The 16,020-nt window shown below is 35.8% G+C and overlaps 1 protein-coding gene across 1 annotated transcript in view; it reads left to right on the forward strand.

Annotated features, from left to right (window-relative positions):
* Xkr4 (XK related 4) overlaps window positions 1–16,020 on the forward strand; it is a 462,270-nt gene that overhangs the window by 271,916 nt on the left and 174,334 nt on the right. The window contains exon 5 of the mRNA XM_048782841.1: window positions 14,610–14,809. Coding sequence (XP_048638798.1) covers window positions 14,610–14,809 — 200 coding nt within the window. The remainder of the gene's footprint in view (window positions 1–14,609; window positions 14,810–16,020) is intronic.

A 16,020-nucleotide genomic window follows, 5' to 3' on the forward strand; every position in this document is an offset into this window, starting at 1 on the left:
GGGTGATTTTAGGGACTCAACATCAGCCGTGCTTCTCTTTCCACCAGAGTCATATGTTTATAATGCAATAGGAAACATCTAGTGGGCCAGGTAGGTAAATGATAGGGACTAGACAGATACAGATGACAGCTTAGAAAGAGAGACAAAATGATCGTCCACAGGCTTTACACTCTGAGAGAAGGTATTCTTGAGGAAATAAGTGCACCCATACACTGCCAACTGGCATTGTCTTTCTAGAGAACAATTTCACAAAGTATATAAAACAGTTTAAAATATGAAAGTATTGGGACTGGTGTTGTGGTTCTGTGGAAGTGTTTCTGTGGCATACACAAGGCCCTGGGTTAGATCTCCAATAACAAAAATAAAACAGGAAAGCTCTTTTGGTACTTAAACTTTAGCCATGTAAAAGTCTACCACAGCATTGTTTAGATATTGCAAAAATAATAATAAATAACCTATAGCCCCCAGCACTCAGGAATCATTGCTTTAATTCTTTAGTAGTAAGCATTCTAAATTATATTCTGTATATGGAAACACACACACACACACACACAAACATTGTAGTAATATTTTAACCTACATTTTGCCTGAACAATATACTTAGGTTTCACATTTGTGGATTCAACCAACTATGGATCCAAAATATCAAGAAAAAGATTATGATTGTACTGAACATGTAGATTTTTTTCTTAAGTGCACAGGAAGATGTGCATAGGTTGTATGAAAATACTATGTCATTTTACATTAGGGATTTGAACATCCACAGATTTCAGTATCTGGGGATATGAAGAGATAACTGTATGATGAATGACTGTACTCTAATTAGATTAATAGATCCTTGTTGGGCACAAGTTTTAACCATTTTTTTTTGTTCTATACTGTGCTGTATATCATTTTATCTCATTTTTAGTGAAATGTCTGTGTGTGTTCTTTGCCTGTTCTTAAATATAAAGAGCAAGAGGTTGAGTGGGTCCTCAGCCTGGCACTTCACATACCTGTTGCTGGCAGCCCAGCTAGACAGACTGCCTGGCTCCGGGCTGGCTGCATTCAGATGCTCGCCCACGTGCGAAATAAGCAAATGATGTAGAAGGGAAAAATAAATTTTATTCAATTTTATTAATCTGGAGAGAAGCAGCTAGATAGTTTCTCTGCTGGTCCTACAGAAGTGTTTGCAATTTATAGAAACAAAAGCCAGGTGTTATACACATGTTGATTTAGCTAGACTGTGTTCACCAGTGAACATGTCTATCTTTGGTTTCTTTTGGCAGCTCACAGTCAAGGGGTAAAATTTATTCTTAGTCTGAGGAATTCAGGAGCTCTGTGTTTCAGTTCCCTCCTATTTAGTTGATCCCTCAGTCAAAAGAATCGGTGTGCCGCATCATCTGGCTGGAAGTGCATTGTTGGATCCTGTGGAAATCCCATCAAGGAAATCTGACGTATAAGGCAGCCAGATGCTTATTTCTGAAGGACTTTAGGGTTCATTTGTATAAGAACTCTCTTTCCACAACCTTCCAGCAATTTATTCTCGTGGGGTTTAATAAGTGACTGCATGCAGTTTTCCTCTGACTTTGAATTATTTCTTCTGAAGATATTGCTTATTATTTGCCAAGCAATTTGGTCCCAAGTCATGGGAGCCGTGTCCCATTCTTTGATCTGATTGGTCTCATGTTGAAAGGGAATTGGCCTAAGGAGAACCTTTTTAAGGAAAAAAAAAAAAGAAAAGACTTTTTAACAAATGGTGCTGGGAAAACTGGTCATCCATTGGTAGAAGAATATAATTAGACATCTATCTCTGACTCTGCACAAAAATCAACTCAAAGTGGATCAAAGACCCGGAAATTAGACCAAACACTGCAACTGCTAGAAGAAAACATAGGGTTAACACTCCAACATATTGGCATAGGCACCAAGTTCCTTAATAAGACCCCTAACGTTAAGGAACAAAACCATGAATCAATAAGTAGAATGGGATCAAATTAAAAAGCTGCCCAGCAGTGTAAACAATTAAAAGTACAAAGAGAGAGCCTACAGAATGGGAGGAAATCTTTGCCAGTGACTCTTCCAACAGGAGATTAATATCCAGAATAAATAAAGGATTTAAAAAACTTATACCAACAAAACAAATAACCCCAATCAATAAATGGGAAAATGAGCAAAACAGACACTTCTCAAAAGAAGAAATAGAAAGGGCCAACAAATATATGAAAAAATGTTCAACATCATTAACAATCAGGGAAATGCAAATCAAAACCACACTGAGATTTTCTCTCTCTCCAGTCAAAATGGCAATCAGCATGAGTACAAATAACAATAATTGCTGGCAAGAATGTGGGGAGATAGATACACTAATATATTATCTGCAGGACTGAAAATTAGTACAACTACCTTGGAAAGCTACATGGAGATTCATCAAAAGACTAAAAATGGAACCTTGATTCAGCTAGTGCACTCCTTTATATTTATCCAAAAGAACTAACATCACCATACTATCGTGATACATGCATGCCAATGTTTATATCCGTGCAATTCACAATAGCAGAGTTAGAGAACCAGTCTAGGTGGCCATCAACAGACAAGTGGATAAAGAAAATATGGTATATATACACAATGGAGTTTTACTCAGCCACACACACAAAAAGAATAAATTTATGTCATTTGCTGATAAATGGATGGAACTGCAGAACATCATAGCAAATGAAAACAAAATCAGAAAGTCAAGTATTGAATGTTTTCTCTCATCTGTGAGAGGAGGGGAGACAGAAAGAGAGAATATTTTAACAGTGGAAGGGGGCAATCTCATTTAAATAGAAGAAAGACCAAAGGAGTAAAGGAAGGGGATTTTTAAAAGGGAGGAAGGAGGGGAGGGCATAAGGAAGTACTGGGAAATGCGATCCACCTAATTATGTTACGTCCATTAACAAACATACCATCATTAATCCTCTTACATATAGATAGATAAATAGATAAAATTATTATAATGCACTAATTTAACTGGTGATAAAAAGGAGATCAGTAGAGTAGAGCAAGTGGATCAGAAGAAAGGAACAGGAAAGGGAATACTGGGGAATGAGACTAATCATATTATGTTGACTAATCAAATTATGTGCATGTACAAATGTGGCATAATGAGTTCCATTGGTATGTGTCATTATAATGCATCAATAAAAATAAATTTAAAAGAGAAGACCACCTTTTAGCCAATTTTAAGCAACAGGAGCTTTTAGAAAGATATAAGTCTTATGCAAGTTTCTCTATTTGTCTACTGTTAAGAAATTTTCAACAGGCAAGAAAAATACAAAACGATAAGAGCCAAGCACATCTAGTCCATACAGTAAATCTGAATGTAAATATAATCTGTTTAGTTCTATCATTTTATCTGTTCAAAGAAAACCAACCTGTTTGTACAAGTAGTCCATTGGATTTAAAGAGTGCCTGTTAGCTGGAGTTTTTGTTACATTAAACCATAAAGTATAACATATTTTATATCATCTTTAGAATGTAGGTACATTCCACAGAACTGTAAAAATTTTGAATACACACTATGAAAATTAATGTTACTTTACCAATTAAGAACACACATATATATTTAAGTATATTCTGTAAACCAAATCACAATACAAACAGCACAACTTATAGACATTTTTTTTTCTTTTGGTACCAGGGACTGAACCCAGGGGTGCTTAACCACTGAGCCATATTCCCAGCCCTTTTTAAATATTTTATTTAGAGTTGTTGAGTCCCTTAGGGCCTTGCTGAATTGCTGAGGCTGGCTTTGAACTCCTAATTCTCCTGTCTCAGCAGAGAATCACTTTAATTACAGATGTGTGCCACCCCTCCCAACTTAGAACCTTTTTATAATAGACATTTCCTATACACGTCTCATACCAAAATCTTTATATTTATTTTATTTTGAAGTGGAGGAAGAATAAAGTAGGATTGTCCGCTATTAACCACAGAGACATAGTTCATGTTATCTAAAAGTACTACAAACAACACATGTCATTATCATTACATAGAAAGTTTAACAACTTAGCAGAACAATTTAGTTATCACTACAATTTGTTAAGACTACAATCATGATTTAAAGGATTATATCCAGACTATTTCTAACAGTAGACTGCTACTACTGTTTCTTAACAGTAAGAAGCTTGCATAAGAACTAATCTCTAAAATTTCGGGTTGCTTAAATTTGGCTAAAATGGAGTCTTCTTTTTTAAATTTATTTTAATTAGTGTATCCATAAAACATATGATATCATTGTAAAATAGTAGTTTGTTTAACCAGAGTTATAAGCCAAAAAGAGACTTTGGAACAAATAAAGATTTTGATAAGTTCTAACTCCTTGCAGGATTTCATTTTTAAGCAATTAAAAACCTAATAAAAATCAACAGAAAACATAGAAAATTATCTTAATGAAATATAAAATACTTGTTCTTTAAATCATTTTTTTAACTTTTCTAAGAGCAGATTAGTCACTGCAAACTTTGGAACCTACCTATACATGCATTTTAAAAGTTACTTCAAGTTCCTGTATTATTTAAGGATTATTAGACTTTTGACATGATACATACTACAAGATCCATTTAACAGCCTTGAGGGACATTTTAAAAACACAAAAAAGCACATTGATGATTAGAACAATGAAATCCAAGTAGTTTGTACAAAAAATATAAACCCATAAACAGGAAGTGTAGCTCTACAAGCAACATCATATAAAGTCACTTTTACTCTAGGTGAGCAAAGAGACTGATGTTAGTTTATAGAGAATTGTAAACAGGCTTTATTTTTATTTTTATCTTATTTTTATCAATCACAACTTTAGGGTCTTAAACCTTTTCTAACAAGGGGATTGTGAAAATGAACTTAAAGAGGCAAATCAGGTTTAAAAGCAGATGTCTAAGAACTCATCAAACATCAAACATCTCTTGAATACAATATAAAGAATAATCAAAATTCTGGAAATGCATATAATACTTAGGCTACTGCATGAAGATGTAGACAGATTGAAATTAACTATTTCTGAAAGTACTGCTAGGATTGATAAACAACTTACAACAAAAAACAACAACCAAAAAAAACCCCACAATGTTTAGCTCATTATAAAATGATGCCATTCCAAAAATCAGAAATGGAAACCACATGTATGTTACTAGCAATTTCAAAATCATCTGTTATTTCCTCTCACTTATTTCAGGCCCAGAAGAAAGAAAGTAAACTACTTAATAAAATTTAACTTTTTTTGCTTTTCAGAATCATGCCAACATGTTTTAAATAACAATTAATTATTAACTTTTCAGAATTCAATTCAAACTCATTCTAGACATTTTAGTAAATAGGCTCACTTGTGAATTTCCAAATCTATTGAACAACTAATATTTTAGACAAACCATGAATTCCATACATAGGTATAAGCATTATACATTTATTTAAAAAATAAATAAAACAATGTATTTCAGGTGTGAAAAGCCAAAGACTTTTAGCTCTGAATCAAGGATCCCTGTAAAAAATAAAATGATTTAAAAAGCTATATTTTCAAGAATCCAGTCTAAACAATGGATAGGAAAACAGGGGCAGTTTATCTACTGCAGAGAAGCAGGCAAGATATTTTAGCTTTACTGTAGACTGTTGGCATTAGGTCAGATAAACATATTTGGAAATCATTGATATTATCTGGAAAAACCTATATTAATGGTCTTTTATAGCAAAGAATGCTTTCCTAAAAATTGATAGAACATTTATAAACCTCTGTCTGATTTATTGCATTTTTTAAACAGCTATTCTTCGATTTCCCATGGAAATTAAGCATAGTGAATATTCTAAGTTATTTCTTTATAAAGATCATAAAAAGTAGCTGTATACAGGAACCACTGACCACTATATCTTAAATATTTAGAGAAACATTCTAATTAGTTAACAGACAAGAAAACAAAACAAGACCAAAAAGGGAAACAAAACAAAACAAAAAATCATAGGCTTCCAAATTTTAAAGGCATCCTTAATGGCAACAAGTTCAAATGAACTTATTTGTCACAGACTTACTAGTCATTCATGTGAATCAAAGGCATTAGATATTGGGCTAACTTAACAGTGTGCTGTCTTAGCTATAAGCCAATTTAGTACCATGCAAACAAATATCATATAAATATAAAGTGCATATAAGATGTCCCATTTGCCAGTTTTAAAGGCCAGACTGTGGATCTGATGTAGCCCTAAACTGTCTGTAAATCTTAAGTTTGCATTTCCACAGGTAAAACAGTTGAGGCCAGGCAGAAATTTGTGACTCAAAGATTCAGATCAGTAAACCTTAAATACCCAGTTTTTGTTACGAGAGAGAGAAAGAGAAAAAAAATTAAATAGAAAAAGAAAATCAAGAGTTTGTAAGTATACAATACCAAGAAGTGTATTCCCAGTAGGGGGCGGAGAGCAGCAGGACCTTAAACACAGCAGTTGTAGATGAATTCAGTTCTTGTTTGTTTGTTTTTGACAGAGGCTCATCTGATGACTGAAACAAGAGTCATGCTTGGGAAAATGGAATTGTCTGTCATTGTAACTATCGAATTTCAGTCTCCGTTAAGCCATTTGTCAAGTTAATAACCATATAAGACAGTTGCTTTAAATCAGAGTTCGCTTTCAGCTATGTAGGCCTGGCTGTAATCAGAACCTTTCTAAGGAGCTCTGAGATAGAATTAGTACCATTCGCTTTGACAAGAGAGATCTCCCAAATGCATAGCTCATTCTCTATACATCTGTCTCTTCCAAACAAAAAATTGGCACCGTCCTACAACTCCTGTCAAAGACGAGGCCAAATTTTTCCTGTCAAACAGTTCAAGAAAGAATTTCGTATTGATTTCAGAAAAAAAAAAAACCAAATTGGATTAAAAGCTCCAAATGACAGGAAAGGAAGGGTGAGGATTGAGCTACACTGCTGACCAGAAAAGGGGACAACCAAACTTTGAGCCCACAGATTCATAAAAGTTCATTTTCCCATTGTATCAAAAGCAACAAAGACAGTCAACTCTGTTTAAGGGGAAGACAGGAGATAGGAGGGGGAGGGGGAGAAGGAGAAGAAGAAGGGGAAAGAGGAGGAGGAGAAGCAAGAGGAGGAGGAGGAGAAGCAGGATGAGAAGGAGGAGTAGGGGGAGGAGGGGGAGAGAAGGAGGAGGAGGGGGAGGAAGAGGGGGAGGAGGAGGAGGAGGGGAGAGGAGGAGGAGGAGGGGAGGGTGAGAAGTAGTTGAAGGAGGGGTAGGAGGAGGAGGAGGGGAGGAGAGGAGGAGGAAGAAAAGAAGTAGTAATAGTTTTGAACCTACAGGGGCATGGTAAACACATTCTTGTTTAATTCTTTGAAAGCTAGACCTATCAAGGAATTACTGTAGTAAATAGAAGTCTTTCCTCCCAAGAAAATATTAAGGTGTTTTAAAATACCCCATGTGGGATGAAATTCACATTTTAAACATAGATAGACATTGACAATATTATAAGTGTGATAAACCAGGCATAACAGGATAAAATACCAAGAGATATTTGAGATATCTGGGAGAGTCAGATTTATAGAGACAGAAAGTAAAATGGTGGTTTCCAGGAGCTGGGGTGGAGGAATGAGAAATTGTTTCATGCATTAAGAATCAGTTTTACAAGACAGAAAGACTTCTGGAGATGGATGGTGTGGATGGCTATACAACAGTAGGAATATACTTAATGCCAGTGAACTGTACAATTAAAATAATTAAGATAGCAAATTTTACATGTATTTTATCATAATTAAAACAAAAAAAAAAACAACCCATCTGAGACCTAGAAACAGCTCTTTTTACCCCATTCTTGTTTTACAGGTGTTTGAACGCTATTGTTTCTTATTGGAAGGCCTATTTTGTGTCTGATTATGTGAAATTCCATGAAGCCAAATACTTGTTTTCTTCCAGAGAAAGAAACCCATCACCAGTATCAGGTTAACTGTGAGTCCAAAGTACTATGAAAACAAAGGTTTGATTGTGCTCAAAGAGTCCATGTTCCTGTGGACCACAGACCTATAAGCCCAGTTTTATAACTTTTTTAACCATTGGCAGCCAAGAATTGAAAATATAATCTCCTCCCTAGGTGAGAACTAGAAATGACAGAGCCCAGGAACAACCCTGTGAGAGTTCACTATCTCCACTAATGCTATGGAAGTTCTGGCTTAAAACTTATGTAGTTGCTAGGAAACTGAGCATTTATTCATTAATTGGATCATTCAAAATGCAAGTAATATCCACGCTCTCTTTTGGTTGTACCCACCCCATGCATTCCTGCCACAATTGCACTGATATCCCCAAAGCCAGCATCTCTTCTCACCTGGACTCTATTTGTAATAGTCTTTGAGCCAGTGCCCCTGCTTCCCGCTTTGTGCTGTTTTTTTTTTTTTTTTTTTTTTTATGTAGCAAGCAATGCTGGTAAAATGCAAGTCAAATTCCTTCCTCTTCTGTTCAGAACTCTCTGATGACTTCCCATTTCCAAATATACAAAATTACAAATATTGCATGTGTTCAGTACATACACAGTGAATCAATAAAGGAGTTAATTGAATGTCTGTTGATCATCAGAACCTGACCTAGACATGAGGTACATAGACAAATAACATTCTTTTCTCTCTGGGACTTTGTACTCTGGGATTTGAGATTAACACACAGATGAATAAATACAAAATTAATGTTATTTTCTCCTGATGAAAGTCTGAATAAAGATAGTTGAGCACAAATAGTAAAATGCCTGGTTCTACCTAGGGAGAAGGTGAGCAATAGGTGACATTTGACTTTATAGACTTAGTAGTCATTCCAGGGTAATAAGGAATGTGGAGAGGAATTCCAGGGCAAAAGAACTGCAGCAATGAAGGCATCAAGGTACAGATTCATATCCAAGGAGGAGCAAGTACTTCAATATGGTGAGACCATAAACATGGAAAAGAGTGGGTATAGGCCAAAGTCAGAACATAAACGTTGAATTAAAAGATTTCAAAACCATTATTTACATTGTTTGCATTTACTGTTTACCTTCTAAGCAGTGGGAAATCATTAATGTTTTAAAGATAGGAGAGATTGGATTCCACTTCTGTTATAGAAAGTTGACTCTGAAAGCAATAGGAAGAATCCATTTGAGATTTCAAAGTCAATTAATAGTAAGAACAAACATTTATTGAATGCCTACTATCTACCAAGGGCTGAGATAAGCCCTTCACTTGTATTACTTTAATTCTCAGATCAACCTCTATGATTGGTGCTATTATTTTGCCCAGCTGATAGATGTTAAATTCAAGGTCATACTGTGAGTAGATGACAGAAACAAAACAGAGAATCAGCCTTTAAAAAAGACAGGGAAAATGGACAACAATAAGGAGATAAAAGTTCCAACACATAGCCCTCATCAAATAAATGGAAAGGAAGATTAGGAGCCTAAAATGCCCCCAAGGCTCACTCAGATGACTTGATGGATGGTGATGTGAATCACTAGTGTAGGGGAAGGAAAACTCATGGGAGATCTGGAAAGCAGGTGCACGTGTGAATCTGGATCTCAAGGGAAGGTCAGAGTGTAAGATGCATACTAGTAAATCTCTAAAGGGGAGAAGTCCTAGGGGAAACAAGATCAAGCATTGACAGAAGAGTATAAGGGATGACTTTTGTCCTCCCCAAGAAGTGTTGAAGCCCTAACTCTCACCTTGTGAATGTGACCTTATTTGGAGATAACACAGGATCCTTGCAGATGAGCAAGTTGAGATTGTTGGAATGAGTCCTAATCCAATGTGACCATGTGGTTAGAAAAGGAGAAATTTAGACATACACAGGGAGAATGTCATGTGAAGATAGAGGCAGAGATTGGGTTGGTGCATGTCCAAGCCAAAGAATGGCAAAGATGGCCAGCAAATCATCAGAAGCTATGAGAAAGAAGCATGTTTGTAGCCTTCAAAAGGAAACAGCCCTAATGACACTTTGATCTCAGACTGGGGAATAATAAATTTATTTTGTCTAAGCCACCAGTTTGTGATAATTTATTAAAGAAACCCAAGGAAACTAATATTAATGGGGAGAGGGGTCCATATGCACAAAGAATTGAGTGATGACTGATGATGATTGAATGAAATTCTTAGTGCAAAAATGAGTTTGCCAACAACAAGTGCTGGTGAGGATGTGGGGAAAAGGGTACACTTGTTCATTGCTGGTGGGACTGCAAATTGGTGCGACCAATGTGGAAAGCAGTATGGAGATTCCTTGGAAAGCTGGGAATGGAACCACCATTTGACCCAGCTATCCCCCTTCTCGGACTATTCCCTAAAGTCCTTAAAAGAGCGCACTATAGGGATACTGCTACATCGATGTTCATAGCAGCACAATTCACAATAGCTAGACTGTGGAACCAACCTAGATGCCCCTTCAATAGATGAATGGATACAAAAAAATGTGGCATTTATACACAATGGAGTACTACTCAGCACTAAAAAATGACAAAATCATGGCATTTGCAGGGAAATGGATGGCACTAGAGCAGATTATGCTAAGTGAAGCTAGCCAATCCCTAAAAAATAAATGCCAAATGTCATCTTTGATATAAGGAGAGCAACTAAGAACAGAGCAGGGAGGAAGAGCATGAAAAGAAGATTAACATTAAACAAAGATGAGAGGTGGGAGGGAAAGGGAGAGAGAAGGGAAATTGCATGTAAATGGAAGGAGACCCTCATTATTATACAAAATTACATATAAGAAGAGGTGAAGGGAAAGGGGGGAAAAAAACAAGGGGGAGAAATGAATTATAGTAGATGGGGTAGAGAGAGAAGATGGGAGGGGAGGGGAGGGGAGGGGGATAGTAGAGGATAGGAAAGACAGCAGAATACAACAGACAATAGTATGGCAGTATGTAAAAACGTGGATGTGTAACCGATGTGATTCTGCAATCTGTATATGGGGGAAAAATGGGAGTTCATAACCCACTTGAATCAAATGTATGAAATATGATATGTCAAGAGCTATGTAATGTTTTAAACAACTAATAAAAAAAATGAGTTTGCCAGGATGGGGTCATAGCTCAGTGGTAGAGTGCTTGCTTACATGCATGAGGCACTGGGTTTGATCCTCAGCACCACATAAAAATAAATAAATAAGTAAATAAATAAATAAATAAATGATATTGTGTCCATCTACAACTAATATGTATATATATTATATATATATACATGATATATATATATCATGTATATATATCATATATATATCATATATATATCATATATATATATATATCAACATAGAATTCTAATTAAAATATATATTTTAAATGAGTTTGCCAATCAAAGAAGCAGGAAAAGCTATTCCAAGATTATTCCAAGAAAAAAAATGAGCCTGAAAAGTCTCTGTAAACTTCACTATTGCAAACTTCACATTAGAGTTGGTAGAAATCAAAGGCTCAAAGAAATGATTAACTCTGTTTTGTGTTTTTAAATGGTAATGTTCTAAAAAGATACCAGCAGTGGCAAGATTATTTTTTTAATCTACCAAAATTATTACAATAAAATAAGCAGAGCAACTGGATTGGCAAAAGTTAAAAAATTGTGGACAGTATCTGCAGTTAAACTCTGTGCTGAGAAACTCACTTGGTCACCTGAGAACAAATTAGTGAGAGCTTCTAAGAACCATGTGGTATCAACAACCATGCAGGACAAAGTAGAGGGATAACATTGAGAGGGGAACTACCTAACCCACAATAAGTACTCACTGGCAAGTATAGTGGGTCAATCTAGGAGGAGCAGGAGAGAGAGGGAGGGTGTTCTCTATGACCCGACGCCAGGGTGAGTCCAGAGAGGCTGTAATGCATTGAAGTCCTATTCTATAGGACCAGGTCCTTCAATCTCATTAACTGATGAAGTGAGCCCCCTTCCAAAACAAGGCTCCATATTGAGGAGAATCTGTTGGGAATAGATTCCAAATTGACCAGGACAGTATCAACCACAAGAAATGAAAGATAAGGTCTAAATAAAAAGGAACAGAAAGGGAGGGAACAGTGGCAGCTCATGTCAGAAAGTAACAAGTGATCTTATTTTTTATCACTTCATGAGAACAATAGATGAATATGTGCTTGAGTGGTAAAACCAGCCAACTATCCTAAAAATGCATGAAAACAGAATTAACTTTTAAAACAGCAAGAACAAAAAGATCAAAGTTATTGTCATAAGAAGAGAATAAGAAAACTATTAAGGTACCTACAGACAATGAAAACACACACACACAAAAAGCATTCACAAACCAAATTTTAAAAAAATAAGTAAAAATTTCAAAATGAGCTGAAAGAAATTAAGAAAATCACAGAAGCTATGAAAAAAATGTAAGAATTGGAAAGATTCAAAAAAGAAGTGCATAGAAAAGGTAAGACTTGACAAGAAGGTGGATAGAACTCAACATAGAATTCTAATTTAAAAAAAGGTCAGAGTGAATATTCAACTAAAAGGGATATGGCATGATTCAAATGCTGTAGTTAAAAGATAGATGGAAAAGTGGAAAAGCTTCTAATCAAAAACCATCTTGAGACTACAAGGATCCCAAAGAAACAGACACAGAAAATAAAGAAGATACAACATACATATATAAGTAAGAGTCTTCAAAAATAAACACCAAAAAAAAAAAAAACATTAGAAAAAATACTAAACACTCTAATTCAAGAAAACTTACAACTACACATTGAAACTTGAAGCTCTGCATTGAATAGGCAGATCACATCTTTGAGAAAATTGATGCAGAATAGCCTTCATCAAGATACATTCTAGACAGGTGCAGTGGTGCACACTGGAAATCCCAGCAGCTGGGGAGGCTGAGGCAGGAGGATGGAGAGTTCAAGGCCAGCTTCAGCAACTTAGTGAGACCCTGTCTCAAACTATACAAAAAGAAAAAGGCCTGGGCATGTGACTCAGTGGTTAAGCTCCCCTGGTTTCAATCCCTGGTACCAAAACCAAAACAAAATGAAACAAACAAAACATAAAAAAGAAACAGAATATTATTTGGGCAGCCAAGCAGAAGGATCCAACAGCTTATAACAGAAAGAATAGCAGTTTTTCTAGCAAACATTTCTGTGACAATTCTTTGTTAGTAAACAAGGAAATGATAGATTTAAAATGGATAAGTAAATAAATAGTAGAATTTTGCCTTCCAAGGAATTTGCATAAATTTTTTTATCCATTCAGCTGTCCTTCCAGTGGAAAAGTTGTTCTGGCTTTTTGATCTTCTCTTCCTGTCTGTATCCCTCCTGTTGGCATCAGAGAATCTTTGTGCTGGACATGCACAGTTCTTTCACAGACTCCAGAAGTGGACATCTATCTCCAACCAAAAGTGAAGCTTTAGGGTCTGTGTAACCAAAAGACCCTTATCCCCACCTAGAGCAAGTCTGATCATTGTGTAGTGTTACAAATACACAAGAACTCGAGGACCCTAAGTTTCTTGAGGGATCTACCAGAAAGCAAGCTCCTGACAACCAAATACTGTAGAGACATTGACAAAAGGCCTGGAGAAGTATTATTCTGGCCAATACATGCAAAAGTGTGGTGGAGAGAGAATATCACCATTTAGCAACCCTAACTGCAATATCATCAACGGGTGATAACCAAAGAGAAAATCATGATGTGCCTCCTTATGAAAGTAGACATTGTCACTTGCCTAAAATGATCAGACTTGGATCTCATCCAAATTCTAACACTAATTACTCATTTTCAGAAAACATAAAAGACAGGTACATTAACTGCACCATATAATCAACAAAATCAACCCAATAGAAAATATGTAAGAAGAATCTTTTTTAAATGGAAGGGGAATCCATAGGCTTAAGATACATATCAAATAATCACCATGTATAGACCCTGTTTAGACTGCATTTCAAAAAAGCTGCTAAAAATCATGGTAATCGGGAAAATACAAACAGGGAGTATTTATATTAAGAAATTTATATTGAGAAATTATTTTTGTTATTTGTAAGTGTGGTGATGTTGGTTTAAATTTTTAATAAAATACTTACAGATGAAATAATATGATGTGTGGGGTTTGCTCAAAATAATGTTCTATCAGGAAGTAAGTGCAAGATTATATGAAAGAAGATTATCAGTAAATATTTAATCTGGGTGAAAAGTATAGTGGAGTCATTAACTTTGTTTTTATTCCTTTTATATATGTGTGAAATTTTCAGGATTATGAAAGGGATTTTTTTAAGCACATATATATATCAGTACTTCAGAGTTACATTGTGTCCTAAGAGAAATTTACATCATGATAACTATTGGGTACTCAGAGAATATGACTAGAAACAATATGTGTAGGTTTTCAAAGTAGCATATCTATTCCATACCTGAGGTCCCATCAAAATTCACCTCACTCTCATATTGCAATTCAATGGAAGGCCTTTCAAGGGGTTCTGAAATTGTGGTGACTTCTAAAAGTCAGCATTAAAGGATGACGGTACTTGTAACTTTGAGGTTTAATTGTTAAGTCACCATGTTAATTGTTTCATGTGTGTCCTTGCCTATGGTGACTTACAGAAGAGAAAAACAACTTTGGAGTTTGAATTACAAATTGCCACTCATCTCTTTCTTGTTCTCTATGTTTTCCTTCTAGATATTTCCACACAATATACTTAGGTATTCGCAGCCGACAGAGTGGGGAGAATGACAGATGGAGGTTTTACTGGAAAATGGTGTATGAGTATGCCGATGTGAGTATGCTGCATCTGCTAGCCACCTTTCTGGAGAGTGCTCCACAGCTGGTCCTGCAGCTCTGCATTATCGTCCAGACTCACAGATTACAGGCACTCCAAGGTAAGGGCTTGCAATTTGGTTTCTGAATCTGGGGAAAGATTAACTGGCTACTTTTGTCACAGTCCAAGAAATTGCCCTTAATGCCCTCCGTTGACACAGCCTGTGGTGTCTGCTGTTTTACATATGATTTGTGAACACTGCATGGTGTTTCACTCACCATAACTTATCATGGCTAACTAATTGGAAGACTGATATTTTTGCCCTACAGCTGCCATCTGAGTAGGAAAAAAAAAACATACTTTATGATTTTTTACACTTGGTGAATATGGAGATAGATTCAAGGCTTCTGGTTTTTATGATAGAATAATTTTCCAATGTTTCACAAAGACAGCAATAATTATCACTCTCTAATACATGCATGAGTAATCCCTACCATTTCTCATTTCTTTTTTTTTTTTCCTGAGATTGTTTTTGCTGTGTTGCTCTGGCTGGCCTTGATTTTGCAATTCTCCTGCCTCAGCTTTCCAAACAGATGGGATTACAAAGGGCTATACAGGGCTCTGCCATTTCTTTTTGACATTAAGAAATGGAAAGAAGAGGAATTAAAAGGAAATGATAGGGATTACTCTAATATTAAAATAATCATATACAAGGATGTTTTTAATGTTTAAAATATGTTATTTGCATACTACAAAGTTTTATGAAATGTATTTTATCAGATTAAAATTTTTGTGTGATTTATCTCACCAGTAAAGGTGTTCCATTTATAACAGAGCTGCCCTGGTGTTTCCTTAGAACCTGGTGCTCACCTCCATTCTAAAATAATACAGCGGGAATATTAGGCAAACTGGTGGGTTGATAGGTGAATAAATGCGTGTGTAGAAGATGGGTAAGAGGCCATTTTCAGGTAAATGTTTCCTGTTTTTTTTTTTTATCAATTCTGTAACTAAATAGATATTGTTAAGAGGTTAAGGTATTGCGTTATTCTTGTTTTGTTTAAATATCAGCCGAGTTCCCTGGGAGTTCCTCTGTGTACAAACATTGCTACTATGTTCTTGGCCTGGTTGATGTGCAGAATCTCTGCTGTGTCCTTGTAACTCTTATGCAAAGAACATGGTAGTTTTGGCTGAGTGCTTTAATTTGGAAGCAGGGATTGGGATACATAGAAAAGAAAGATAGAAGGAGCCCTGGTAGTCATTTACTCTGTCATTTATTTAGAGATTCCTGGCCCAACCCTTCCAGACTTCTATTCTGGAAGTTAGAGAAGAGGG

The sequence above is a fragment of the Marmota marmota genome, unplaced genomic scaffold (genome assembly GCF_001458135.2).
Source record: "Marmota marmota marmota unplaced genomic scaffold, marMar, whole genome shotgun sequence".
Classification (NCBI taxonomy): domain Eukaryota; kingdom Metazoa; phylum Chordata; class Mammalia; order Rodentia; family Sciuridae; genus Marmota; species Marmota marmota.